The following is a 26,752-nucleotide window of genomic DNA, read 5'->3' on the forward strand; positions in this document are numbered from 1 at the left end:
AGACGCCGCCAATTACACCCTCATTACCACCTAATTATCCTGGACACAACAGCCACTGTTACCGCGGCAATCACAGCTAAAATGCAATATAAATCAATTACATTCATTTTGACATTATTTGCAAGAGGGATTTTTCAATGGATGGGGGGGTGGGGGCTGTCACATGTTAAAGGCTCCCCTGGTGATTGTGGTAATTTGGAGCGGTATGGAAATGAGGGTGTTGATGGCTATTTCCCTAAGCAGTTTATTTTATTTTATTCATCTTGTGGAATTACCTTTCAGATCATTTTAGATGATGGGTACTGGGTAGTGGACTAATCATTTAAATTTTTCTGATACTGTTATTAAACTATCATTCTCATCAACATCATCCTCCTCCTCATCCTCATCCCATGTATGTTGTGCTCTTAAAGTGCCACACATACCCACATCAATGTCCCCTCTCACAGAATACAAGTTACTCATTGATCGAAATAGTGGGACGTTGATTGCATTGAAGGTGCATTGATTTGTAATGGAGGTACCTAGCCTGTCTATCTGTACAGTATGGTGTATGTATCCTCCCTGCAGGCTCCAGCCCAGTCAACCCATCCAGAGTGTCTCCAGACTAGAGGCGTGTCTCCAGCCATCGTGGAGCATGATGTAAATGGGGTTCCCTCCTGCTGGTTAACGAGGGCAAGGGGACATGCTGCACTAATTGCTCTTTGTGATTTATACTGGTGAGCCAGCCAGCCTGGGTCTTGGACAGAGAGAGCAGGAACACAATAAGACTGAGACAGCAGCTGCTTGCCTTCCTCTTAGCCCAATATTTGCTTACCCTGGTCTGGCTCTGGCTCTGGCTCTGGCTCTGGCTCTGGCTCTGGCTCTGGCTCTGGCTCTGGCTCTGGCTCTGGCTCTGGCTCTGGCTCTGGCTCTGGCTCTGGCCTTGTGGATCTATGGGGAGACTGGTGTTGTAAATCAACAGCAAAGGGGCTGTGCTGTGGCATGCATGGTGCCTGGGCTGCTGCTTTTTGACTAATTTAGATTTTTTATTCCAACACTATTTTTAGTCTTATAATCTTCATAAGAGGACTCAGGGTGCAGTGTTTGATTGATGTGTCAGTGACTGTGTCAGTGGTGGCAGACATCTGCATCTCTTTGCCTGTCTATCTGTCTGGTTGTGTTGTTTAGAGTGATAGCTGGAGACATCTTAGAGTTTGCATCCTAAACCTAATTAGTCGCACCTCAAAGTAATTAGCTACACAAGACGTAAAAATAATCCTACTCATATTTATCTGTCTCTGAGTGCTTATGTGAGTCAGCAGCATGTCCATCCACCTTGCCTCTCTGACCCCAAGGAGGGATGCAATCCTAACCAAGGTTTTGAGAAAAACAACAGAGATTTTTTTTTAAAGCAATTTTGTGATAGATATATAGAAATGACTGGCCAACTACCCCGCACAGCAGACTAGACTTGTGAGACTGTGTTGTAATAGTTTGAGAATACAGTAGATGACATGGACAGAGCCTACTGCAATGGCACCCCATTGAATATATATGGACAATTATTTTCTCAGTGAATGACTCTGGTTAGCACTATGTTTGTTTACACTGTACACAGAGAGAAAGAGAGGGAAGAGAACCCAGAGAGGAGAGAAGCTCTGTTCTGTTCTTTTCTTTTTCTTTTCTTCACATTAACATTGATTGATATTCTTCAGGTGGAGTGGCAGGGCTGACCACTGCAGGCTAACACTCTTCTCCTCTCATCTGCCAGAGGGATGGAGGTCAGGGAGAGGAATAGGAGTGGTGGGGGCTGGGAGACAGGAAGTGAAGTAGAAAGAGAGGGGAGCTGTAGAGGTAAGGGTAGAGAAAGGTTCAGGGAGCTAGAGAGAGGGGGAAGGGAGGTTGATGACAGAGAGAGGGGGAGGGGAAGTTCATTTAACATTGCAGCATGTGGTGAAAATGGTGGTGTTGTAGAAAGGAATCATGAGAATACGTGTTGGTCAACCCCCAAGTCCTGTATCAACACTGTTGAAATGAGGCACAATATATACAGTACTTTGCATACGTGTGTGTGTGTGTGTGTGTGTGTGTGTGTGTGTGTGTGTGTGTGTGTGTGTGTGTGTGTGTGTGTGTGTGTGTGTGTGTGTGTGTGTGTAAACCTGTGCAGTTTGGCCATAAAGCTGAGGCTGAACTAATGAAGGAGTCTAGGCCTCAGTGAACAAGCAGCCTGACCTTGTGTCCTAACTGTTACCATGGCAACACAGGGCCACCTTTGCATGAGAGTGGCCTGTCTTGCCACTCCCCCTGCCTTCCCCTCCCTTAGAGAGAGCGAGACAGAGAGAGTAAGAGAATAAACTATCAAAGACTATCAAAGACTACCAGAACCCACTGGATTCTCCAATTACATTGAATGAACTACAGGACAAAATACAAACCCTCCAACCAAAAAAGGCCTGTGGTGTTGATGGTATCCACAATGAAATGATCAAATATACAGAAACAAATTCCAATTGGCTATACTTAAACCCTTTAACATCATCCTTGGCTCTGGCATCTTCCCCAATATTTGGAACCAAGGACTGATCACCCCAATCCACAAATGTTGAGACAAATTTGACCCCAATAACTACAGTGGGATGTGCATCAACAGCAACCTTGGGAAAATACTCTGCATTATCATTAACAGCAGACTCGTACATTTCCTCAGTGAAAACAATGTACTGAACAAATGTCAAATTGGCTTTTTACCAAATTACCGTACGACAGACCACGTATTCACCCTAATTGAAAAACAAACAAACCAAAACAAAGGCAAAGTCTTCTCATGCTTTGTTGATTTAAAAAAAGCCTTTGACTCAATTTGGCATGAGGGTCTGCTACACAAATTGATGGAAAGTGGTGTTTGGGGGAAAACATACAACATTATAAAATCCATGTACACAAACAACAAGTGTGCGGTTAAAATGGGCAAAAAACACACACATTTCTTTCCATAGGGCTGTGGGGTGAGACAGGGATGCAGCTTAATTTATATTTTATTTATTTAACTAGGCAAGACAGTTAAGAACAAATTCTTATTTTCAATGACGGCCTAGGAACAGTGGGTTAACTGCCTTGTTCAGGAGCAGAATGACAGGTTTTTACCTTGTCAGCTCAGGGAATCAATCTTACAACCTTCCGGTTACAAGTCCAACGCTCTAACCACTAGGCTACCTGCTGCTCTTAAGCCCCACCCTCTTCAACATATATATCAACAAATTGGCGAGGGCATTAGAACAGTCCGCAGCACCCGGCCTCACCCTACTAGAATCTGAAGTCAAATGTCTACTGTTTGCTGATGATCTGATGCTTCTGTCACCAACCAAGGAGTGCCTACAGCAACACCTAGATCTTCTGCACAGATTCTGTCAGACCTGGGCCCTGACAGTAAATCTCAGTAAGACAAAAAATAATGGTGTTCCAAAAAAGGTCCAGTCGCCAGGACCACAAATACAAATTCCATCTAGACACCGTTGCCCTAGAGCACACACAAAACTATACATACCTTGTCCTAAACATCAGCATAACAGGTAACTTCTACAAAGCTGTGAATGAGCTGAGAGACAAGGCAAGAAGGGCCTCCCATGCCATCAAAAGGAACATAAAATTCAACATACCAATCTGGCTAAAAATACTTGAATCAGTTATAGAACCCATTGCCCTTTATGATTGTGAGGTCTCACCAACCAAGAATTCACAAAATGGGACAAACACCAAATTGAGACTCCGCATGCAGAATTCTGCAAAAATATCCTCAGTGTTCAACGTAAAACACCAAATAATGCATGCTGAGCAGAATTAGGCCTTACTGATACCCGCAAATGATCAAAATCCAGAAAAGAGCCGTTAAATTCTACAACCACCTAAAAGATAAGAGATTCCCAAACCTTCCATAACAAAGCCATCACCTACAGAGTGATGAACCTGGAGAAGAGTCCACTAAGCAAGCTGGTCCTGGGGCTCTGTTCAGAATCACAAACTGACCCCACAGAGCCACAGGACAGCAACACAATTAGACCCAACCAAATCATTAGAAAACAAAAAGATAATTACTTGACACATTGGAAAGAATTAACAAAAAAACTGATCAAACAAACTAGAATGCTATTTGGCCTTAAACAGAGAGTACTCAGTGGCAGAATACCTGACCACTGTGACTGACACAAACTTAAGGAAAGCTTTGACTATGTACAGACTCAGTGAGGCAGACCTGGCTCTCAAGAGAAGAGTGGAAACTGAGCTGCACTTCCTGACCTCCTGCCAAATGTATGACCATATTAGAGACACATATCTTCTTCAGATTACATAGACCCACAAAGACTTAGAAAACAAATCCAAGTTTGATAAACTCCCATATCTATTGGGTGAAATACCAGCGTGAAATCACAGCAGCAAGATTTGTGACCTGTTGCCACAAGAAAAGGGCAACCAGTGAAGAACAAACACCATTGTAAATACAACCCATATTTATGTGTATTTATTTTCCTTTGGAACTTTTGTGAGTGTAATGTTTACTGTTCATTTTTATAGTGTATTTCCCTTTTGTTTATTATCTATTTCACTTACTTTGGCATGCAGAGAGAGAGAGAGAGCGAGAGCGAGAGAGAGAGGCGCCCATGAACACATGATGCTCTACTGTGTGTTCACTTCACACGTCCTGCTTTATTGAGAGGTGGTCAGGCAGAACACTATAATTACACGTGCACACACACACTGAAATACTGAGCCCATTTACTCTTTGTTGGTTTGTTTCACTCCTTTTAATTTGAAACCGTTTCAGGTAATCAACTAAAGCAACCTCCATGCAGCATCATACAGTATCTTTACTCCAGCGTAAAAGGTTTCTTAAAAAGTCAAAAGCCAGTTTACATGAAGCATGATACAAGTGGTTGTGATTGTTTTATCTCAGTAGAACATATGCATGTTGAACTGCATCAATCAGGTAGCAGCTGTTCATATAAAAGATCAGCAGCTGTTCATATAAAAGATCAGCAGCTGTTCATATAAAAGATCAGCAGCTGTTCATATAAAAGATCAGCAGCTGTTCATATAAAAGATCAGCAGCTGTTCATATAAAAGATCAGCAGCTGTTCATATAAAAGATCAGCAGCTGTTCATATAAAAGATTCCCAGCTTTAATATGCCTGCTGTTAAGAGCTAGAGCGAGTGAGGTAGAGCACGGAGGGATATCTTCACACAGTGTGTCTTCTCTCTGCCTCTCTCCTTCGCTCTCACTTTCCCTCTCCTCTCGCTCGCTCCCCCCCTCACCCCCCCCCCTCTCTTTCTGTCTGGCTCCTGAATGTTTAATGGTAGCTGAATTACGGAGGCCCTTAACCATAATGAAGGGAGAATCAGACAATTAAAGCAGAATGGCCTGGGCTTTGAGTCTCACCTCTCCCAAAGGAGCCAGAGATTATTTAAAGTGGCACACTGTTTGATTATCTAATCCTTCCCTTGCCCTTCTGTTTTACTTACCGTGCTGCACACTGCCTGCTCCCTCCGCTTGCCTCCACAAATTACCATGAAATGCCAATGAACACTAGATTTACCTAAGACCAGTCTATACTGGGGGTGGTCAGCGTGAAGTCAAAGACAATATAGAGTACAGACATCTTTTTAAATGTTTTATGTAACCTTTATTTTAACAGGGAAGACATTGAGACCTAGGTCTCTTTTACAACATAAATATGCCCATTATACCCAAACTACACTGAACAAAAATAAACACTGTCACTCTCTGGCCTCTAGGTCATCAGGCTGCTGATTATCCCACACACCTGTTACCATCGTCAAGCACACCAGCGCCTCGTGTTTTCTTTAGGTGGGAATGGCGTTGGGTCCGGGAGCCGCTACAGGCTCCCCTGCCCCAGCTGGCGTGACAGGTTCCCACGCTTCAGCAGGGGTGACCGGTCCGCTCCTGATCCCCGGGTTCGTCCCCTTTGTCGGCGTCCTGCGGCTGGAGCCGGGGTACTGTCACGTATACTCCCTCTCCGGCCTCTAGGTCATCAGGCTGTTGATTATCCCGCACACCTGTCACCATCGTTAAGCACACCTGCGCCTCATGACACTCACCTGGACTCCATCACCTCCTTGATTATCTTCCTTATATCTGTCACTCACTTGGTTCTTTCCTCAGGTGTTATTGACTCTGTTTCATGTCGGAGCGTTGTTTGTTTTGTTTATTTACTAAAACACTGTCGTGTTACGAGAGAGAGGCGTCATCAGAGCGCGCAACAGGACACTGTACTGTCTACACTCGGTTTGTTGTTTACATTAAAACTTTTTAATTAAATCGATTTTAACCCGAACTAAAGTTTTGTTACTAAGGATTCCACAACGCGGTTAGCCTTTACGGCTGGGACTGCAAGTTTGTGTTCCTTTTTTGTTGTTGCGTGGATTCCGCGAGTGCTAGCTGGCTGTACTACAGACACCTGTCGTCGTCGTGGGAAAGACTCATTGTTATCTTTTCGTAAAACAACTTGTTGCAGTATAGAGCCAATCTGGATACCAAGCAGATCCTGAGGGAAATCGACGAGTACCAACAGCTTTACGCTATGGAGGAACAACATACTCCTTCGTGGAAAGATCCGACAACCTCACAAAATAACTTTAACCCAACAAAAAAAATAAGAGCTAGACACGGATTGTTTACTTACCATTGAGGTAGAGGCTAGTGCTCTGGCTGGAATCCATGCAACAATGTACACGTTGTGTGAGGAGGTAGCAGGACTGAGGGGGAGTTTGGAGTTCAGCCAGAGTGAAATTCTCAAGCTCCAAACAGAAAACAAGACACTCACAGCCAAGGTAAAAATCCCCGATTCCAACATGGATTGTCTACTCAGGGAAAACAGGGTTGATGAAGGAGACGCTACTAGACATACAAAGTCATAGCATGCGTGAAAATCTCATTTTTTTCTGGTATTCCTGAGGACGCATCCAATAATCCAGAGGGCGCGATCAGAGAATTCATGAAATCCCCATTGAAACTTCATATAGAGACTGTAAACAAGGTGGCTTTCCACCGAGTACACAGACTTGGAGTTCGGAGCGACAAGACCAAGGGTCCCCGACCGATCATCGCAAAGTTTGAACACTACCAACAAAAGGAGCTGATCAAAAGCAGAGGAAGGGAACTTAAAGGGAGAGTCTCAATGACCAATTTCCAAAGGAGATAAACGAACATCGTAAGAGACTGTATCCGGTACAAATACAACAAAGGATGGATGGTAGGCGTGCCTTTATCATTATGGACAAACTCTTTATAGATTAATAGCTATTCCGAGACAGCTCCATAACACTGTGGCTGTACTAAATTCTACAGGGACTTCAGGTTACGAGAAAATAAGATATGGGAACTGTTTAAATATCTGAACATTAGGAAGTGGATATGAACACACACGTACTCAACTACATGCTTGCTTACACATACAGACTTATACATACACACACACCTGATCTTGCTCTCTTCTCTCACTCCCTCTTTTCTCTTCTCTTCTCTCCGTCTCTCTCTATTGTCGAGAACTGTTTAATAATTTAATGTGTTTATTGTTTGTCTTTCTTTTTTATGTATTTTTCTACAAGTTTATATATGCTTACAACAAGCAAGGGGACGATATCAAAATAGGGGCATTGGGGAATAATAACATATTGTGCGGAATACATTTGTACTGTAGTGAAGCCGTCTCTAGAGTAATGCAAGGTCTCTTTCATGATCATGTGAAACGTCAATTGCTATGGAAATGCTGGGATGTGTTTTTCAATTATGTTAAAGGTAATTATGATGCAACTATGATGGTGATGCGATACGGATTACAAAGCTATACACACTACATGTTACACACATAGACACTCAAACATGCAAATTGGAAGAGTTATTATTTATTTGGACATCACACATTATAGTCTTACTCTTATACAGGCATCACACACACTCTCATTATATCATATCCAATATCATACACATCAACCTACTCAGATTTGTTACACACATCATTTGTCTCAATTTTCTAACATCTGTGGCGTTGGATCACAGGCAAACAGGCAAGTGAATAAACAAATATTGCTAGAACCTATTTCATGAATTCTAAATATCAGACATTTGAAAGCTCTAGTTTTGACCGTCATAATACCTCTGATGGCACTGACTTTACAAGCACTAATTATGGTAAATTTAGCCTGAGAATAGTATCTAGTTATGGTAAGGGGTGAAATAAGTATAGCTAGTTATAATTGTAACGGTTTGGCAGATTATAAAAAAGAAGATCAGTCTTTACATGGCTAAAAGAAAATGAATATAACATATACTGTTTACAGTAAACTCACTCTACATCCTTAGATGAAGTTGCGTGGGAAAAGGAATGGGGTGGTGAATAATTTTCTGTCATGGACAAAGAAACTCAAAGGGTGTGATGATATTAATTAACAAAAATTTTGATCTGAATGTGCAAATAATCAGGAATGATCCTTTTGAATATGAAAGTGGACGAAAAAGAGATTTGGCTCATTAATCTACATGGTCCCACTCAGGATGATCCACAATTCTTCGAAAACATTTATACCAATTTATTGAATTTACAGGCAACAAATTATCTAATCATTATGGTAGGAGACTATAACACAGTGTTAAGTACCTCAATGGACCGTAAAGGTAATCACTCTACAAACTATCATCACCATGCTCTTAAGGAAATCACAAATATTATGGACACATTAGAAATAGTGGATATTTGGAGACTAAAAAACCCGACCTAGTGAGATATACATGGAGGAGACTTAATCAAGCTAGTCGTCTTAACCACTTTCTTGTCTCTTTCTCTCTTGCATCAAAGGTTAAAAAAGTTTTAATAGGAGACAGAATGCGATCGGATCATCATCTAATTGGCATTCACATAACTCTTATAGATTTTCCACGTGGACGGGGATATTGGAAATTTAATCAAAGTTTACTGGAGGACAACTTATTTTTTAACTAAGACAAAGAATTTATAACTGCGTTTTTCCAGTATAAATAGGTTCAGAAAATCCCCTTATTGTTTGGGATACCTTTAAATGTACCTTCAGGGGTCATTCAATTCAAAATGAATCAATAATAAAAAAGCCGTTTCTGGCTAAAGAAACAAGACTAACAAGGGAAATCCATGAACTAATAATACAGGTAGATAGCAATAAAAACGATACTACAGAGATACAAAATAAGAACTTGAGGAACTTACTCAAAAACGGTCTAATGTAATCTATTACAAAAATAAAGCTGGATGGAATATGGAGAAAAATGCACAAAATTCTTCCTGAATCTCCAATACAGGAACGCTAACGAAAAGAATTTGCAGAAACTCGTTACTGAAGACGGAGTCATCTATGATTCTCCGAATGATATTTTAAAAGAGGAAGCTAATTATTTTAGGCAGATGTTCTCTTTTCCGTCTCATCCTCTCCCACTGAAGATTACGGTAAGGAATTCTTTCCAAATAATATAAAAAATGGAAAACTAACAAATGTGCAGAAAGATCAGTGCGAAGGCCAAATTACAGAGGAAGAACATTTTGAGTCTATTAAATCCTTTCAGTCTGGAAAAACCCCAGGACTTGATGGCATACCGGTAGAGGTATATCAAGTATTTTTTGATATTCTAAAAGCTCCATTGTTAGATTTTTTAACTACTCCTATAGAAATGGTAGTATGTCAGGTACTCAGCAGGAAGGTCTGATTTCTCTATTATTAAAACAAGACCCAGATGGCAAATATAAAGACCCGGTCTATCTAAAAAACTGGAGGCCCCTTACACTTCAATGTTGTGATGCAAAAATACTTGCAAAATGCATAGCACTCAGAATTAAAAGGGTTTTACCAGGTATTGTTCATCCTGATCAGACAGTTTTTTTACATGGACGATACATTAGAGATAATATACGACAACTACTAGAAATATTAGAACATCATGAAACATATAAGAAGCCAGTAATGGTATTTATAGCGGATTTTGAAAAGGCATTTGATAAAGTAAGACTGGATTTTATTTATAAATGCCTGGATTTTTTGAATTTCGGTAATTCTCTTATAAAATGGGTAAAAAATAATGTATAGCAGTAAAGGTTTGTGTGTTTTTGTTGACTGTAACGGCAGTCTAAGTCGTCCTCCTCCTCAGACGAGGAGAGGCGAAAAGGATCGGAGGACCAATGTGCAGCGTGGTAAGTTTCCATAATTTAATGACATGAAAACTAGACAAGAATACAAAAACAACAAACGTACTAACCGTCACAGTCCCGTGTGGCACAAACACTGACACAGGAGACAACCAACCACAACACAAAACAAGCCACCTATATATGATTCAACAACGATTGACAGCTGCCTCTGATTGAGAACCATATTAGGCTGAACACAGAAACAGACAAACTAGACACACAACATAGAATTGCCACCCAGCTCACGTCCTGACCAACACTAAAACAAGCACAACACATAAGAACTCTGGTCAGGACGTTACAGCACCCCCTCCTGAGGTGCGGACTCTGAACGCACCCCTAAAACTCAAGAGGAGGGTCTGGGTGGGCATCTGTCCGCGGTGGCGGCTCCGGCGCAGGACACCACTCCACCATTGTCTTTGTCCCCCTCCTTAGCGTCCTTTGAGTGGCGACCCTCGCCCCCGACCCTGGTCTAGGTACCTTCGCAAAGGTCCCACCTAGATAGAGGAGACAGCTCAGGACAGAGAGGTAGCTCAGGACAGAGAGGTAGCTCAGGACTAATGGCAGCTCCGGACTGAGTGGCAGCTCCGGACTGAAGGGCAGCTCCAGACTGAAGGGCAGCTCCAGACTGAAGGGCAGCTCCAGACTGAAGGGCAGCTCCAGACTGAAGGGCAGCTCATGACTGAAGGGCAGCTCATGACTGAAGGGCAGCTCATGACTGGAAGGCAGCTCATGACTGGAAGGCAGCTCATGACTGGAGGGCAGCTCATGACTGGCGGGCAGCTCATGACTGGCGGGCAGCTCATGACTGGCGGGCAGCTCATGATTGGAGGGCGGCTCCTGACTGGCGGGCGGCTCTGGCAGCTCCTGACTGGCGGGCAGCTCTGGCAGTTCCTGACTGGCGGGCGGCTCTGGCGGCTCCTGACTGGCGGGCGGCTCTGGCGGCTCCTGACTGGCGGGCGGCTCTGGCGGCTCCTGACTGGCGGGCGGCTCTGGCGGCTCCTGACTGGTGGGCGGCTCTGGCGGCTCCTGACTGACGGACGGCTCTAGCGGCTCCTGACTGACGGACGGCTCTGAAGGCTCGGGACAGACGGGCGGCTCTGAAGGTTCGGGACAGACGGATGGCTCAGATGGCGCAAGGCAGACGGATGGCTTAGATGGCGCTGGGCAGACGGATGGCTCAGATGGCGCTGGGCAGACGGATGGCTCAGATGGCGCTGGGCAGGCAAGCAGCTCAGACTGCGCTAGGCAGACGAGCAGTGCATGCGGCGTTGGGCAGATGGCCGACTCTGACCTGCTGAGGCACACAGTAGGCCTGGTGTGTGGTGCCGGAACTGGTGGTACCGGACTGGAGACACGCACCTCAAGGCTAGTGCGGGGAGCAGGAACAGTGCGTACAGGGCTCTGGAGACGCACAGGAGGCTTAGTGCGTGGTGCCGGAACTGGAGGTACTGGACTGGAGACACGCACCACAGGGAGAGTGCGTGGAGGAGGAACAGGGCTATGGAGACGCACTGGAAGCCTGGTGCGGGAAGCAAGTCCCCGCAGCAATGTTCCAACATCTAGTGAAAGCCTTCCCAGAAGAGTGGAGGCTGTTATAGCAGCAAAGGGGGACCAACTCCATATTAAGCACATGATTTTGGAATGAGATGTTCGACGAGCAGTTGTCCACGTACTTTTGGCCACGTAGTGTGTATATATACACATTAAAATACAATAACCCGGTCATGGGAAGCACAAATAAAACATCACAAGGATTAACAGATTCTCCACTGAAATTTTTTCTCTCACTTAGCTGAGTTGGGTTTTCATAGGTATGTTAAGAGGTTTAGCTAGGGGCGGCTTCACTGGTTATCAGAGGTTGCATTGACATCACATTTTACAATACAGAATTTGTAAAAAAACGTAAAAAAACAGCTTGGACATGAAAGTGGACAGGTGTTTCTGTGTGCGTGCATGTGGAATCCCCCCTCTCTCTTTCTCTCTCTCTCTCTGGAGAGAGGCCCACTTGTTTGTCATGTGCATAGAAAGCTCATTTGTTTCCAAATGTGGCATCATTTTGGGTGTTCAGATCATAGATAGTAATTGAATAGATAATGATAGCTTCCTTAATGCTTGCCAGTGTGGTGCGGTAGCCCTATGCACAAAGGTTTCACATCAGTGCAGCTGAGAGGGGAATACTATACATATTCATGAGGTATACAGCTGAGGCCCAACACTGGGGCCATTTAGCATTGGCCAGGGAGAAGCCAATGATAGCATTGTAAATGCACAGCCATCAGTGGCTTAATGACTTGAGTCTAACACTGGCCAATTAGGACGCACAGTCACTCACCATGGCCCAATGGCCCCTGTTCATTTCAGAAGAAAAGAGGCTGAAACGAGCCTGTATTCACATCCAAACACCAGACACGTGGCGCTTTGTATGTGTTTGCATGCGTGTGAGTTGGCCATGAAAGAGCAAAAGAACCAAAGAACCTCAGCTCCAAAACATAGAAACCTTAGCTTCAATACAAACTGCTTCAGTACAGTAGGACTGTGTGTAGTAGACAGCGCGGAACTGCTTTAAGTTAGTCCTAATGAGCAGTATGGGCATTGAGACAGTTCTGCTCATCACAACATCATCATGCCCTTAAGCCACTACTGTGTGTGTCTGTGTACGTGTGTGGGACCCTATTTGAGCAATTCTTGTATCTAGGGAACATCGTCTCGGCCTGCTCTTGTCATGGGGTTGTACTGCAGATGATAATTGATTTGTTTTTGATCATTTTTAATGCCTTGATCCTCGTTAGATATATCAATATATCTGAACGTTAAATATGAATTTAAAACATGCCGTGCAATGACCAAGAACAGACAGTAGTGAGTGATTGATACAGTCTCTTGCTCCAGGACATCGCTCGTTCAACTATTATTGTCTTGTCACTGGGACAATGTTAAATGTCCATCCACAGTTAATAGCACTAGTTTGTGTTCAGTCAGGCAGAATATGACATCTTTATCCTCCACGCAGGCGTACATACATACGGAGTGAAGGAGGGAGTCATTAGCCCCAGGCTACTGTGACTAGTTAATGAAGAGAGGGATGTTGCTCCTGATTATCACCATGTAGAGAAACTGTTACTCACTCAACTCTGCGTACATAATGTACATCTACACTACATGGCCAGCCTGGGTTCAATGTTAGATAGTCTAACTTGCCTTCCACTGTTCCCAAAATGTAAGCTCAAGCAGGTAAGAGAGAGGAACATATAGCTAGAGAAAACGTGATGTATCTGTGGAAATCTGCATGTGTGTGCACTAACTTATTGTCCATGCATGTGTATGTGTTTCTATTGGGTGCTTAGTACAGTATGCAGACAATTGTTTGGTGGGAAGGTTCTGGGAGAGGGATAGCGTTGCCCTGACAACCCCAGCAGCTGTCAACAGCTTCCTGTAATGGTGACAAATGGTGGTTATTACAGGAGGGGTAATGTGGTGGGATCCCCCTCTACTGTTCTGTGCAGTACATTACTGCAATATAGATACACAGCTACTTCTGAGGCCTGCTAATTACAGTACAGTCAGGGCCTCTTCTACTCTTCTACTCTTACATACAGTGCATTCGGAAAGCATTCAGACCCCTTCAGTTTTTCAAAATGTTGTTACATTACAGCCTTATTCTAATATGTTTTTTCCCCTCGTCAATCTACACACAATACCCCATAATGACGAAGCATAAACAGTTTCATTTTTATTTTAGCTAATTCAATAAAAATAAACAACTGAAATATAACATTTACATAAGTATTCAGACCCTTTACTCAGTACTTTGTTGAAGCACCTTTGGCAGCAATTACAGCCTCGAGTCTTCTTGAGTATGACGCTACAAGCTTGTATTATGCCAACATTCCAGGTAGCCTAGTGGTTAAGAGTGTTGGGCCAGTAACCGAAAGCCGACAAGGTGAAAAATCTGTCGATGTGCAAGGCACTTAACCCTAATTGATCCTGTAAGTCACTCTTGATAAGAGTGTCTGCTAAATGACTAAAATGTAAATGTATTTGGGGAATTTAACCCATTCGTCACTGCAGATTTCTCTCAAGCTCTGTCAGGTTGGATGGGGAGTGTCGTGCACAGCTAAGGTTGTTGTCCTGTTGGAAGGGGAACCTTCGCCCCAGTCTGAAGTCCTGAGTGCTCTGAAGCAGGTTTTCATCAAGGATCTCGCTGTACTTTTCCATCAATCCTGACTAGTCTCCCAGTCCCTGCTGCTGAAAAACATCCCCACAGTATGATGCTTCCACCACCATGCTTCACCGTAGGGATGGTATTGGCCAGGTGATGAGCAGTGCCTGGTTTCCTCCAGATGTGACGCTTGGCATTCAGGCCAAAGAGATAAATCTTGGTTTCATCAGACCTGAGAATTTTGTTTCTCATGGTCTGAGAGTCCTTTAGGTGCCTTTTGGCAAACTCCAAGCTGGCTGTCATGTGCCTTTTACTGAGGAGTGGCTTCTGTCTGGCCTCTCTGTGGCTTCTGTCTACCGTAAAGGCCTGATTGGTGGAGTGCTGCAGAGATGGTTGTCCTTCTTGAAGGTTCTCCCATCCCCATAGAGGAACTCTGGAGCTCTGTTAAAGTGACCATATGGTTCATATGGCCTTTCTCCCCTGATTGCTCAGTTTGGCTGGGCGGCCAGCTCTAGGAAGAGTCTTGGTGGTTCCAAACTTCTTCCATTTAAGAATGATGTAGGCCGCTTTGTTCTTGGGGACCTCCAATGCTGCAGAAATGTTTTGCTACCCTTCCCCAGATCTGTGCCTCGACACAATCCTGTCTCGGAGCTCTACAATTCCTTTGACCTCTTGGCTTGGTTTTTGCTCTGACATGCACTGTCAACTGTGGGACCTTAAATATACAGGTGTGTGCCTTTCCAAATCATGTCCAATCAATTGAATTTACCACAGGTGGACTCCAATCAAGTTGTAGAAACATCTCAAGGATGATCAATGGGAACAGTATGCACCTGAGCTCAATTTCGAGTCTCATAGTAAAGGGTCTGAATACTTATGTAAATAAGCTATTTCTGTTTTCGCTTTGTCATTCTGGGGTGTCGTGTGTAGATTGATGAGGGAAGAAATTATGTAATCCATTTTAGAATAAGGCTGTAATGCAACAAAATGTGGAAAAAGTGAAGGGGTCTGAATACTTTCCGAATGCACCGTATACAGGACAGGACTTACTGTACACAGCAGTCCTGGGTTGAAAATAATTATGGTATGTGGAATCTTGCGAATACTTAAAAGAGTCTTTCAGAAGTGGAGAGAACATGATAATTATGCAGTTCATGTCTTTTCAACAGCAGGTTCAAGTCTCAGCGCAGCAGGGAACACGCATGCATGTACGCGCGCATACACACAGAGGGAGTGAAGACAGAGAGAGCGTGTAGAGGATATATTATAGATGCAGATAGCTGCAGGAGGGCCAGCGTACTGCTGTTAATGTTAGGTAGTGTGACTGACTGGCCAAGGTTACAGTGACAGTAATAACCCCTGTCTCAGGGCGTGAACCAACCTCCACTCCCCAACACGGCACAGACAGCCTGGTAGAGACAGCCTGGTAGAGACAGCCTGGCAGAGAGCACCAGCTACAGTTAGCAGGCTGGCTTTAGAGGGACTGGGCTTCTGCCCTCCTTGGAGGAGAATCAGAATGATGATGAAGCAAATTTCTACTTTTGTTGTTGGAAGATAGCTGGGATGTAGTTTTTATTTATGCGAGCGTGCTGATCAGCTGCCACGGTTCAGTTCAAAAGTGATATGAAAAGTCTTTATGCTCCTAAAAGACAGCTTGCATTGTGACATTATACCATTAACTCAGCGAAGGGAGAAAAATGTTTGTGAAAGAATCATTTAAATGCCTAACTATGTCTTTCCTCCCATTTAGACAGAGTCAGAGACAGAGAGCGAGTCTGTGAGGTCAGATTCTTCAGGCGCCTGATGGGATCTGTCATACAGATATGGCTGACATTTTTTTGATAATTGCTCTGCCTGGCCATGATCTGTATTAGCATATGAAAGTTGTCTTCTCTTTTTTCTTCTCTTTCTTGCAAAGGGTGCATGCTAATTTGTAAGTAATTTCAGATGACAGAGTGGTTGTATCCCAGAGGTACTCTCTCTCTCTCTCTCTCTCTCTCTCTCTCTCTCTCTCTCTCTCTCTCTCTCTCTCTCTCTCTCTCTCTCTCTCTCTCTCTCTCTCTCTCTTACTCTCTCTCTCTCTCTTACTCTCTCTCTCTCTCTTACTCTCTCTCTCTCTCTTACTCTCTCTCCTTGTGTCTGTATTAGTGTACAATCAGCAGAAGCCTCAGAGCTGAGCTGCGGGTCCTATGTGGCGGTGTTGTTGACAGGCATGGAGAAAGCCACCTTTTAGGCAGATGGCATTTGTCACCCAGCAAGTATAGGTCAGCCTGGAGAAAGAGCTCAACAATGTCATCACATGATTTGTTATTGTTATTCATTTTTGTGTGTAATATTGTTGAATTACTATTCATGGATGTGATTTCGTGAAGTTTCAGCAAAATCCTCCACTGTAGAGAATACAGAGTCTATGTGAAAGCTCTGTAGCTTGTATGAGGAACAATTGAATATATTGTGGAAATTCACAGAAGGAGGACTTGTGTCCCTGACTATGGCCATGCCAAGCACCTGGCTAGAGGAAGGAGAGAGGAAGGGGATGGAAGGGTCTTGGTGCCACCTGGGGATGGTGATGCCATTGCCATACTCTGACACACACAGATACTTTCACACACACACACACACACACACACACACACACACACACACACACACACACACACACACACACACACACACACACACACACACACACACACACACACACACACACACACACACACACACACACACACAGCTTTGCATTATCACAGAGGGCTCTCTCTCTTTCTCAGACCTTATTTGTGTTAGTATGCAGCAGACAGACTGGGGGAGCAGGGGAGGGCATAGTAGAGCGCTGTGGATTGTTATACACACACACACACACACACACACACACACACACACACACACACACACACACACACACACACACACACACACACACACACACACACACACACACACACACACACACACACACACACACACACACACTAACAGGGCACTTTTTTTCTCAGGCACACAGAGCTCCTTGACAGTGAACATGGTGTTAGAGAGGGGGAATGGGGAGAGAGAGAAGGAGAGAGAGTGGAAATAGAGAGAGAGAGCGGGTTGAGGTGAGGGTGGGTCTTCTCCTTGAAGGCGTGGTCCCAGCTAGGATCCATCTCTCAGCAGAGCAGAGGCAGTGCAGTGCCCCAGTGCATTGTGGGATGCTTATTGGAGGTCAGAGATACCAAGGCCTGACCTGACTGTGTTATTCATGAGGGAGGGAGGGTGTGAGAAAGGGAGGGACACAGACAGAGAGGACTGAGGTATGAGGTTAGATGTATGGACAAATGTTTTGTCTCTATGGTTACTGTAGTAGGGGACAGTAGAACATTCAAAATGCTAAATTATCACCAAAGAATTGTTTAAAAAATGTATTGATTAATTGGGCTTGAGAAAATAAATATGATCATGGATGGTTGTAGAGAGAACCCCCTAAGCTTGCAACAGGAATCTGATTTCAGCCCTGCACTGAGAGGAGGAGAGGGATTCAATATACAACAATCTAGAGGCTCTGTGTGTGTAATTGTGTGAGTGTGTGTGTCACAGACCCCCAGTGCTGGTGCTGTTTTAACATGCTTTTGAAGCGCGCATGCACACACACGCACGCACGCACGCACGCACGCACACACACACACACACACACACACACACACACACACACACACACCTTGCTTCACACAGTCTGTTTTAATGAAAGCGCCTCTCATTCATAAACCCATAGAACAAAATCTAGTCTTCTAGCAGCTTGTCAGGCAAGGTTCAGGAGAAAGTGAGAAGAGAAGGAGGAGGAGAAAGAAAGACAGGAGAGACTGACTGCTTCCCCCTCTGATAACACACACACAGATGTATGCACACTCTCCTTCCCCCCTTATTTTACCAGTGGTTGCTTGTCACACACAACTGCAGCTAGACCACAAGCTGAAAAGCCCTTCAGGATATCAAATCCACGCTCTAACTAGGTCAACGCTCGCTCCTCACAATACACTACTGCTGCTGCTGCATCCGCCTCGTCTCCCTCGCTCTCTCCTGCTTTAGCTATCTTTCTCTCTTTCTCTCTCTCTATTTCAGTTTTTCTCCGTGTGTATGTTTTTTCTCCATCTTTATTTCAACTCTCTTCTTTCTATTAAATGTAAAACACCACAAGGTTGAATCAATATTCTTTAATTAAACATCAATTACATGAACAAAGGTTCATTTGACTGCTTTCTTTGGATTATTCTGGCATTCTATACAAAGGCCCATTCCACTGGGCACGAACTGGTAGAATAAATGTTGTTTCAACATAATGTGTCAACGTATTGTGACGTGGAATCTACGTCTAAAAACATTCGATTTGAATAGAGTAATAAACTGTTGTTTTGAGAGTCAAATTTCAACCATCATCATGGTAACCAAATTTCACCAGAGACCAACCTTGAATTTGTACCTGGTATTTTGTTACGTTGTCAACCAAACACAATTCAATATTACTTTTGTAATGCAGTAAATAGTCTAAAGTTAAGGCTAATGTAATAAACTAATGTAACATGCATAGGTTATTGCAGATCTGTGGAGATCTTCACAATTGCTGTAACAATCTGTGCAGAATCTCGAACGGCATTGATCACTTGAACTATGTACAGTTGAAGTCGGAAGTTTACATGCACCTTAGCCAAATACATTTAAACAATTCCTGACATGTAATCCTTGTAAAAAATCCCTGTCTTAGGTCTGTTAGATCACCACTTTATTTTAAGAATGTGAAATGTCAGAATAATAGTAGAGAGAATTATTTATTTCAGCTTTTATTTCTTTCATCACATTCCCAGTGGGTCAGAAGTTTACATACACTCAATTAGTATTTGGTAGCACTGCCTTTAAATTGTTTAGCTTGGGTCAAACGTTTCAGGTAGCCTTCCACAAGCTTCCCACAATAAGTTGGGTGAATTTTGGTCCATTCCTCCTGACAGAGCTGGTGTAACTGAGTCAGGTATGCAGGACTCCTTGCTCGCACACGCTTTTTCAGTTCTGCCCACAAATGTTCTATAGGATTGAGGTCAGGGCTTTGTGATGGCCACTCCAATAGCTTGACTTTGTTGTCCTTCCATTTTGCCACAACTTCGGAAGTATGCTTGGGGTCATTGTCCATTTGGAAGACCCATTTGCGACCAAGCTTTATCTTCCTGACTGATGTCTTGAGATTTTGCTAAAATATATCCACATAATTTTCCTCCCTCATGATGCTATCTAGTTTTTGAAGTGCACCAGTCCCTCCTGCAGCAAAGCACCCCCACAACATGATGCTGCTACCCCCGTGTTTCACGGTTGGAATGGTGTTCTTCGGCTTGCAAGCATCCCCCTTTTTCCTCCAAACATAATGATGGTCATTATGGCCAAACAGTTATATTTTTGTTTCATCAGACCAGAGGACATTTCTCCAAAAAGTACGATCTTTGTCCCCATGTGCAGTTGCAAACCATAGTCTGGCTTTTTTATGACGGTTTTGGAGCAGTGGCTTCTTCCTTGCTTTGCAGCCTTTCGGGTTATGTCGATATAGGATCCTTTTTACTGTGGATATAGATACTTTTGTACCGGTTTCCTCCAGCATCTTCACAAGGTCCTTCACTGTTGTTCTGGGATTGATTTGCCCTTTTTGCACCAAAGTATGTTCATCTCTAGGAGACAGAACGCGTCTCCTTCCTGAGCGGTATGACGGCTGCGTGGTCCCATGGTGTTTATACTTGCGTATTATTGTTTGAAGGTAGGCCTTGAAATACATCCACAGTTACGCTTCCAATTGACTCAAATGATGTCAATTAGCCTATCAGAAGCTTCTAAAGCCATGACATAATTTTCTGGAATTTTCCAAGCTGTTTAAAGGCACAGTCAACTTAGTGTATGTAAACTTTTGACCCACTGGAATTGTGATACAGTGAATTATAAGTGAAATAATCTGTCTGTAAACAATTATTGGAAAAATTACTTGTGTCATGCACAAAGTAGATGTCCTAACAGACTTGCAAAAACTATAGTTTGCTAACAATAAATTTGTGGAGTGGTTGAAAAACAAGTTTTAATGACTCCAAGCCAAGTGTATGTAAACTTCCGATTTCAACTGTACTTTTAATGTAATCTCAACTGCAATCCACGCCATTAAAAGGAATTCCCCTCGACCACAGCCACAAATTGGGGAAAACAAACATAATTTTCAATTGACCCGCATTGTAAAAGAGACAACTTCATAGTAAATTTTTAGTCATACAGAAATAAGAAAACATGCTGAAAAGCTGCTGTGTTGTTCTATGTACATGTTAACAGGTCAAGAATCCCGACCTACGCTTCACAATGCTCCCGTGTAGGTCAATGGAGTCTGCGAGAAGAGCCCTGTGGCTTCAGGCTATTTGGTGTAGGAGATTTGTGACTAAAATTACTATTTGTAGCCAAAGATTTTTATAGCTAACCCAAGATAGACCAAAGCCTGTCATTTCCAGTGGGAGCAAATTAATCATAGTGGGCAGAGCCAAGCATGAGCTAGTGAGATCCTATTGGCATGTTCTAGGATGTATTTGCATATTTCCATTAGGTAACGCCTACTCTGTGTGTCACGCCCTGACCTCAGAGATCCTTTTTATGTCTCTATTTTGGTTTGGTCAGGGCGTGAGTTGGGGTGGGCATTCTATGTTTTGTGTTCTATGTTTTCTATTTCTGTGTGTTTGGCCGGGTGTGGTTCTCAATCAGAGGCAGCTGTCTATCGTTGTCTCTGATTGAGAACCATACTTAGGTAGCCTTTTCCCACCTGTGTTTTGTGGGTAGTTGTTTTCTGTTTTTGTGTCTGCACCAGACAGAACTGTTTCACTTTCGTTCTCCTGTTTGTTGTTTTTGTTCGATTAGTTTTTTTAGATAAAATCATAAACACTTTAAACGCTGCACCTTGGTCCACTCTTCCTTCAGCCCACGAGAAGCGTTACAGAACTACCCACCACCAAAGGACCAAGCAGCGTGGCCAGGAGAGGCATCCCCAATAAATTTTTTTGGGGGGGGCACACAGGACAGTCGGCGGAGCCGAGGATGGAACCAGAGCCAGTCGGGGTGAAATTGGAAGTGAGCGAGGGGAGCGAAGCAGAGACAGTGAGGGAGTTGATGGGGAGATTGGAGGAGAGAGCTATGAGAGAGCTGCTGTGTTGGTGCATGAGGCACGACATTCGCCCTAGGGAGCGTGTCCTCGAGTTGATGTCACCTAAGACAGCTCTCCATACTCGTCCTGAGGTGCGTGCTAGCCGCCTGGTGAAGACTGTGCCAGCCCCACGCACCAGGCCTCCTGTGCGCCTTTCCAGCCCGGAGCCTCCAGAGAGACGGCCTCCAGCCCGGAGCCTCCAGAGAGACGGCCTCCAGCCCCAAGCCTCCAGAGAGACGACCTCCTGTCCGGAGCCGCCAGAGTCTCCCTCCTGTCCGGAGCCGACAGAGTCTCCCTCCTGTCCAGAGCCGCCAGAGTCTCCCTCCTGTCCGGAGCCGCCAGAGTCTCCATCCTGTCCGGGGCCCGCTGCGAGGGTTCCCAGTCCGGTGTCGGCGGCGAGGGTCCCCGCTCCAGAGGCGCCACCTAAGTGGGCCAAGCCTAAGGTGGAGCGGGGTCCACGTCCAGCACCAGAGCCGCCACCGCGGATAGATGCCCACCCAGACCCTCCTCTATAGGTTTAGGTTTTGCGGCCGGAGTCCACACCTTTGGGGTACTGTCACGCCCTGACCTTAGAGATCCTTTTTATGTCTCTATTTTGGTTTGGTCAGGGCGTGAGTTGGGGTGGGCATTCTATGTTTTGTGTTATATGTTTTCTATTTCTGTGTGTTTGGCCAGGTGTGGTTCTCAATCAGAGGCAGCTGTCTATCGTTGTCTCTGATTGAGAACCATACTTAGGTAGCCTTTTCCCACCTGTGTTTTGTGGGTAGTTTTCTGTTTTTGTGTCTGCACCAGACAGAACTGTTTCGCTTTCGTTCTCCTGTTTGTTGTTTTCGTTCGATTTGGTTTTTTGGATTAAATTATGAACACTTTAAACGCTGCACCTTGGTCCACTCTTCCTTCAGCCCACGAGAAGCGTTAAACTGTGAAGTGCGCGTGTGCAATAACTCAATTCAACCTTTACACTCCTAAACAACAAGATTTTTGGTAAACTTTAGCAAAGGGTAAAGTCTACAAAATGCAGTACATTATGTTTGTTACAGATTCTAGTTTTGGAAACAGAAAACTGTATGGAGATCAAATATTTAATCGATTACAAAATTATCATCATGTCAGTCGGAAATCCAGTGGCGCAGGTGGAATTATCCAAACAGATTTAAATCTCCCTGAAATGTTTATATTTGTTTGCTTAGGCAACCAAACACAATTCAATATCACTTTTCAAATACAATAAAAAGCATATTAACTTGTCGACAAGTTAACAAATGATATGATAGATTCATGTCTCCAACTCAACCATCATTTTAAGTTAAAGAATATGATTAAGCCAGTGGCTCAGATGTAACTATCCAAGCAGTAGATACATCTCCTTTCAATGGTGATATTTGGTTGAGTTGTCTTACTTATTGTATTACTTGTTGTATTACTTATATAATAGTACTTGTAATACAGTAAATAGCCTTAACTTTAGGCTATCTTACAACATTCAACCTTAAAATGAGTAACTTTTAATGTAATCTCAATGGCAAACCACGTGATTTGGTTCCGCTATTAGATGAAGCACATTGATAACACATTCATTTGGTGTATACATTTTAAAAAATTGACATTGTATTCCTGAACTTTGCTGTGCTTTTAAATAGTTGAAAGCGCAGTTATAGACATTTGGTTGACAACTAAAACAATAATCAGAAATTGTTTTTCCATTGGAATTTTGTTGTGCTTTTAGATGGTTGAAAGACTTTTGGCTGATTTTTGAGTGGGTGAATATAGATTGTAGTAAGGAATGTGCATTTTTGCCCGTTCAAGATGATTCGATGCATATTTATAGTATGCACCAATACGATACAGGAACAAAACGTTTTAGTTGTAAACGATTCGGTGGGATTCGGTTTGATTAGAGGAATGGATCGATGCGATTCAGTTTGATGTTGTGTTTGTGTGTGTAAACATTAAGAACACCTGCTTTTTCATGACATAGACTGACCAGGTGAAAGCTATGATCCCTTATTGGTGTCACCCGTGTAGATTAAGAGGAGGAGACAGGTTAAAGTAGGATTTTTAAACCTTGAGGCATGGATTGTGCATGTGTGCCATTCAGAGGGTGAATGGGCAAGACAAAACATTTAAGTGCCTTAGAATGGTATGGTAGTAGGTGCCAGGTTTGAGTGGGTCAAGAACTGCAGTGCTGCTGGGTTTTTCACGCTCAACCATTTCCCTTGTGCATCAAGAATGGTCCACCACCCAATGGACATCCAGCCAATTTGATACCACTGTGGGAAGCATTGGAGTCAACATGGGCCAGCATCCCCGTAGAATGCTTTTGACACCTTGTAGAGTCCATCCCTTGACAAGGTTCTGACCATTTTGCTGATGGTGAACCTGAACAATCCAAATAAAATGTAATGCAAGCCCCGATCAGCATGTAGCCTACTTATAGCCACATGAGAGTTGTCTCCAGCAGTAGTTTAGGCTACTGTAAAACACATTTTTTATTTGATAAAAATTAATTATATTGGTTGTCACTCAACTAATAAAGCCTAATAATATGCAACCCATTTAATAAATATTTGAATGTTGAAGGTGACACAAACATGCGCCACATCAGGAATAGGTTTACCTCTCATTGGTCATCGTGTGAAGCTGCACACAGTGTGCAGTTAGGCTGCTGATATTGCCTGGGGTTGTTCAGCATGCAAAATTATTTGTAGATTAACGACTGTCGACATCATGTGCAGCTTAGTTCGACACTGAAGGAGAGGATGCATTTGTCACAAAAGATTAAAGGTATTTTTGGAAGATAGAAAGATAGTAATATGAGCAAAATATTTTAGTGAACCAGTGATTGGTAATGTTTGAATCGATTTTCTGATCGATGCATGCTACATTTGGATCGGTTTCGTATCTTAAACATTTGAACCGGGGACCGATGCTTATCGTGAATCAATTCCTAGTTGTAATCTCATTGGTCAATGTCTCAACAAAATATTACCCAATTTTCCACATTGAAATGACGTGGCATGCCCAGTGGAAAAACAATACAGTATGTCGCAATACAAATGTTTCCCTTTCTATATCAAAAAGAACATTTGGGCAAAATATGTTGAAAATAGTGTAGATTGAAGCAGTGCTGTAATGGGTTTTGTGTTTTTGAGACAAATTCTATAAGGTGTCGGTCACTGAACTGATTCTCATAGCTTCAATACTGACTGGCATAGGCTAGATGGGAAGGAAATGGGAGGTACTGTACACATGCCATCCCCAACACCATCCGAAACATTATCCTCTATCATCTGTGACTGAGGAATATCCTCCCAGCCTGCTATGACAGCTCCGGCAGGCATCAGGCATTAGCCCTCCTACACGTTGACGACCTCCCCCCATTCCCAGCTTTCCCACGAATTAGCATGATATTAGCACAACCGACCTGAGCTGCGCCATGCCACAATGCAATATCAAAGCTCTGTGCGATCTCTATCCCTGGGTTCCTCTGCTTTAGTCTGAGAAAGAGCGAGAGAGAGCGCTACATGATAAAGAGCTGTGTTAGACTGCCACAACACAACACACAGCCCTGTCATATTTCCTCTCAGCTGTGTTAGACTGCCACAACACAACACACAGCCCTGTCATATTTCCTCTCAGCTGTGTTAGACTGCCATAACACAACACACAGCCCTGTCATATTTCCTCTCAGCTGTGTTCATCTAAATGGGTTGGAACTGGTGTTCAGTGTTTGTAGTCTCATGGCCAGGCAAATATTTACAAAGCCACTTTGATATTCTATATCAACTGTTAGTAGGGCTCTGAGTGTTTTTATAATGTCTACACAGGGTGGTGTTGTCAGACTCCAGCCACCCTAGTCAAAGATTGTTCTCTCTGCTACCGCACGGCAAGCTGTACCAAGTCTAGGTCCAAGAGGCTTCTAAACAGCTTCTACTAGCCATAAGACTACTAAACATCTATTCAAATGGCTACCCAGACTACTTGCATTGCCCCCCTCTTTTACGCTGCTGCTACTGTCTGTTGTTATCTATGCCTAAGTCACTTTAATAACTCTACCCACATGTATATATTACCTCAATTACCTCGACTAACCGGTGCCCCCGCACATTGACTCTGTACCGGTACCCCCTGTATATAGCCTCGCTATTGTTATTTTACTGCTGCTCTTTAATTATTTGTTACTTTATTTTATTTTTTTGGTTATTTTCTTAAAACTGCATTGTTGGTTAAGGGCTTGTAAGTAAGCTTTTCACTGTAAGGTCTACTACGCCTGTTGTATTGGGCGCATGTGACAAATACAATTTGATTTGATTCCATTCTGGTGTGAATTTCAATTCAAAAGCAAAGCTACAGATGGTTGTACAGCATGTTTCTGTATGTACAGTATGTCTAACGATGTGATGTATGTTTTGTCTTGCAGCGCCGCGGTTCCTCATCACCTCCACAGGAGCCCTGTACATCCTGGACGTGCAGAATGAGGATGGATTGTATAACTACAGGTGTATGACACGTCACCGCTACACGGGAGAGACCAGGCAGAGCAACAGTGCACGTCTCTTTTTGTCAGGTAAGCAGAGGGACATTACAGCTTGGATGCCTTTCTGTTGTGCAAGTCTGGGTGCCAATGTTTGCATGGAATACACTCTGAATATTGCTAGGTTTGACTATTGTTTCCCTTCGCTCCTTCAATCTGAACCTGCTCCAAGCTAGTTAACAGAGTATGGCTAACAATGCATACCTTTGACCATGCTACAGTATGCATTACATATTGAATCTATCTCACCTTTGGCCATTGCTCCTCCCTCAGACCCCACTAACTCGGCACCGGCCATCCTGGATGGCTTTGAGCGTCGCGAGGTGATGACATCACACCGGGTGGAGCTGCCATGCAAGGCATCTGGTCACCCGGCCCCCAAATACCGCTGGCTGAAGGACAACCGACCGCTGGAGCCGGACAGCCGCTTCAGGCAGAGTGTGACGGGCCTGCTGATCGAGAGGGCCCAGCCCAGTGACACGGGGAGCTACGTGTGTGAGGTGTGGAACAGCTATGGCAATGCAGAGGTGGTGGGGAGGCTGCAGGTCAAAGGTCAGTAATAGATTGTGTGCAGCATGTTGTGCTAAATGTACAGTATGTTTGTTGTTAATGTGTATCTAAGATTATGTTTGTCTTTGGAGTTTAAAATCCATTTCAGAGTTGATATGTAT

The 26,752-nt window shown here is 43.7% G+C and overlaps 1 protein-coding gene across 4 annotated transcripts in view; it reads left to right on the forward strand.

Annotated features, from left to right (window-relative positions):
* The window catches only part of LOC129868443 (cell adhesion molecule DSCAM-like), a 142,823-nt gene that overhangs the window by 40,064 nt on the left and 76,007 nt on the right, over positions 1–26,752 (forward strand). For all 4 annotated transcript variants that reach the window (XM_055942426.1, XM_055942427.1, XM_055942428.1 and 1 more), the window contains exons 3-4: positions 25,968–26,114; positions 26,355–26,633. In XM_055942426.1, the coding sequence (XP_055798401.1) occupies positions 25,968–26,114; positions 26,355–26,633 (426 nt within the window). The remainder of the gene's footprint in view (positions 1–25,967; positions 26,115–26,354; positions 26,634–26,752) is intronic.

This window comes from Salvelinus fontinalis, chromosome 13 (assembly GCF_029448725.1).
Source record: "Salvelinus fontinalis isolate EN_2023a chromosome 13, ASM2944872v1, whole genome shotgun sequence".
Classification (NCBI taxonomy): domain Eukaryota; kingdom Metazoa; phylum Chordata; class Actinopteri; order Salmoniformes; family Salmonidae; genus Salvelinus; species Salvelinus fontinalis.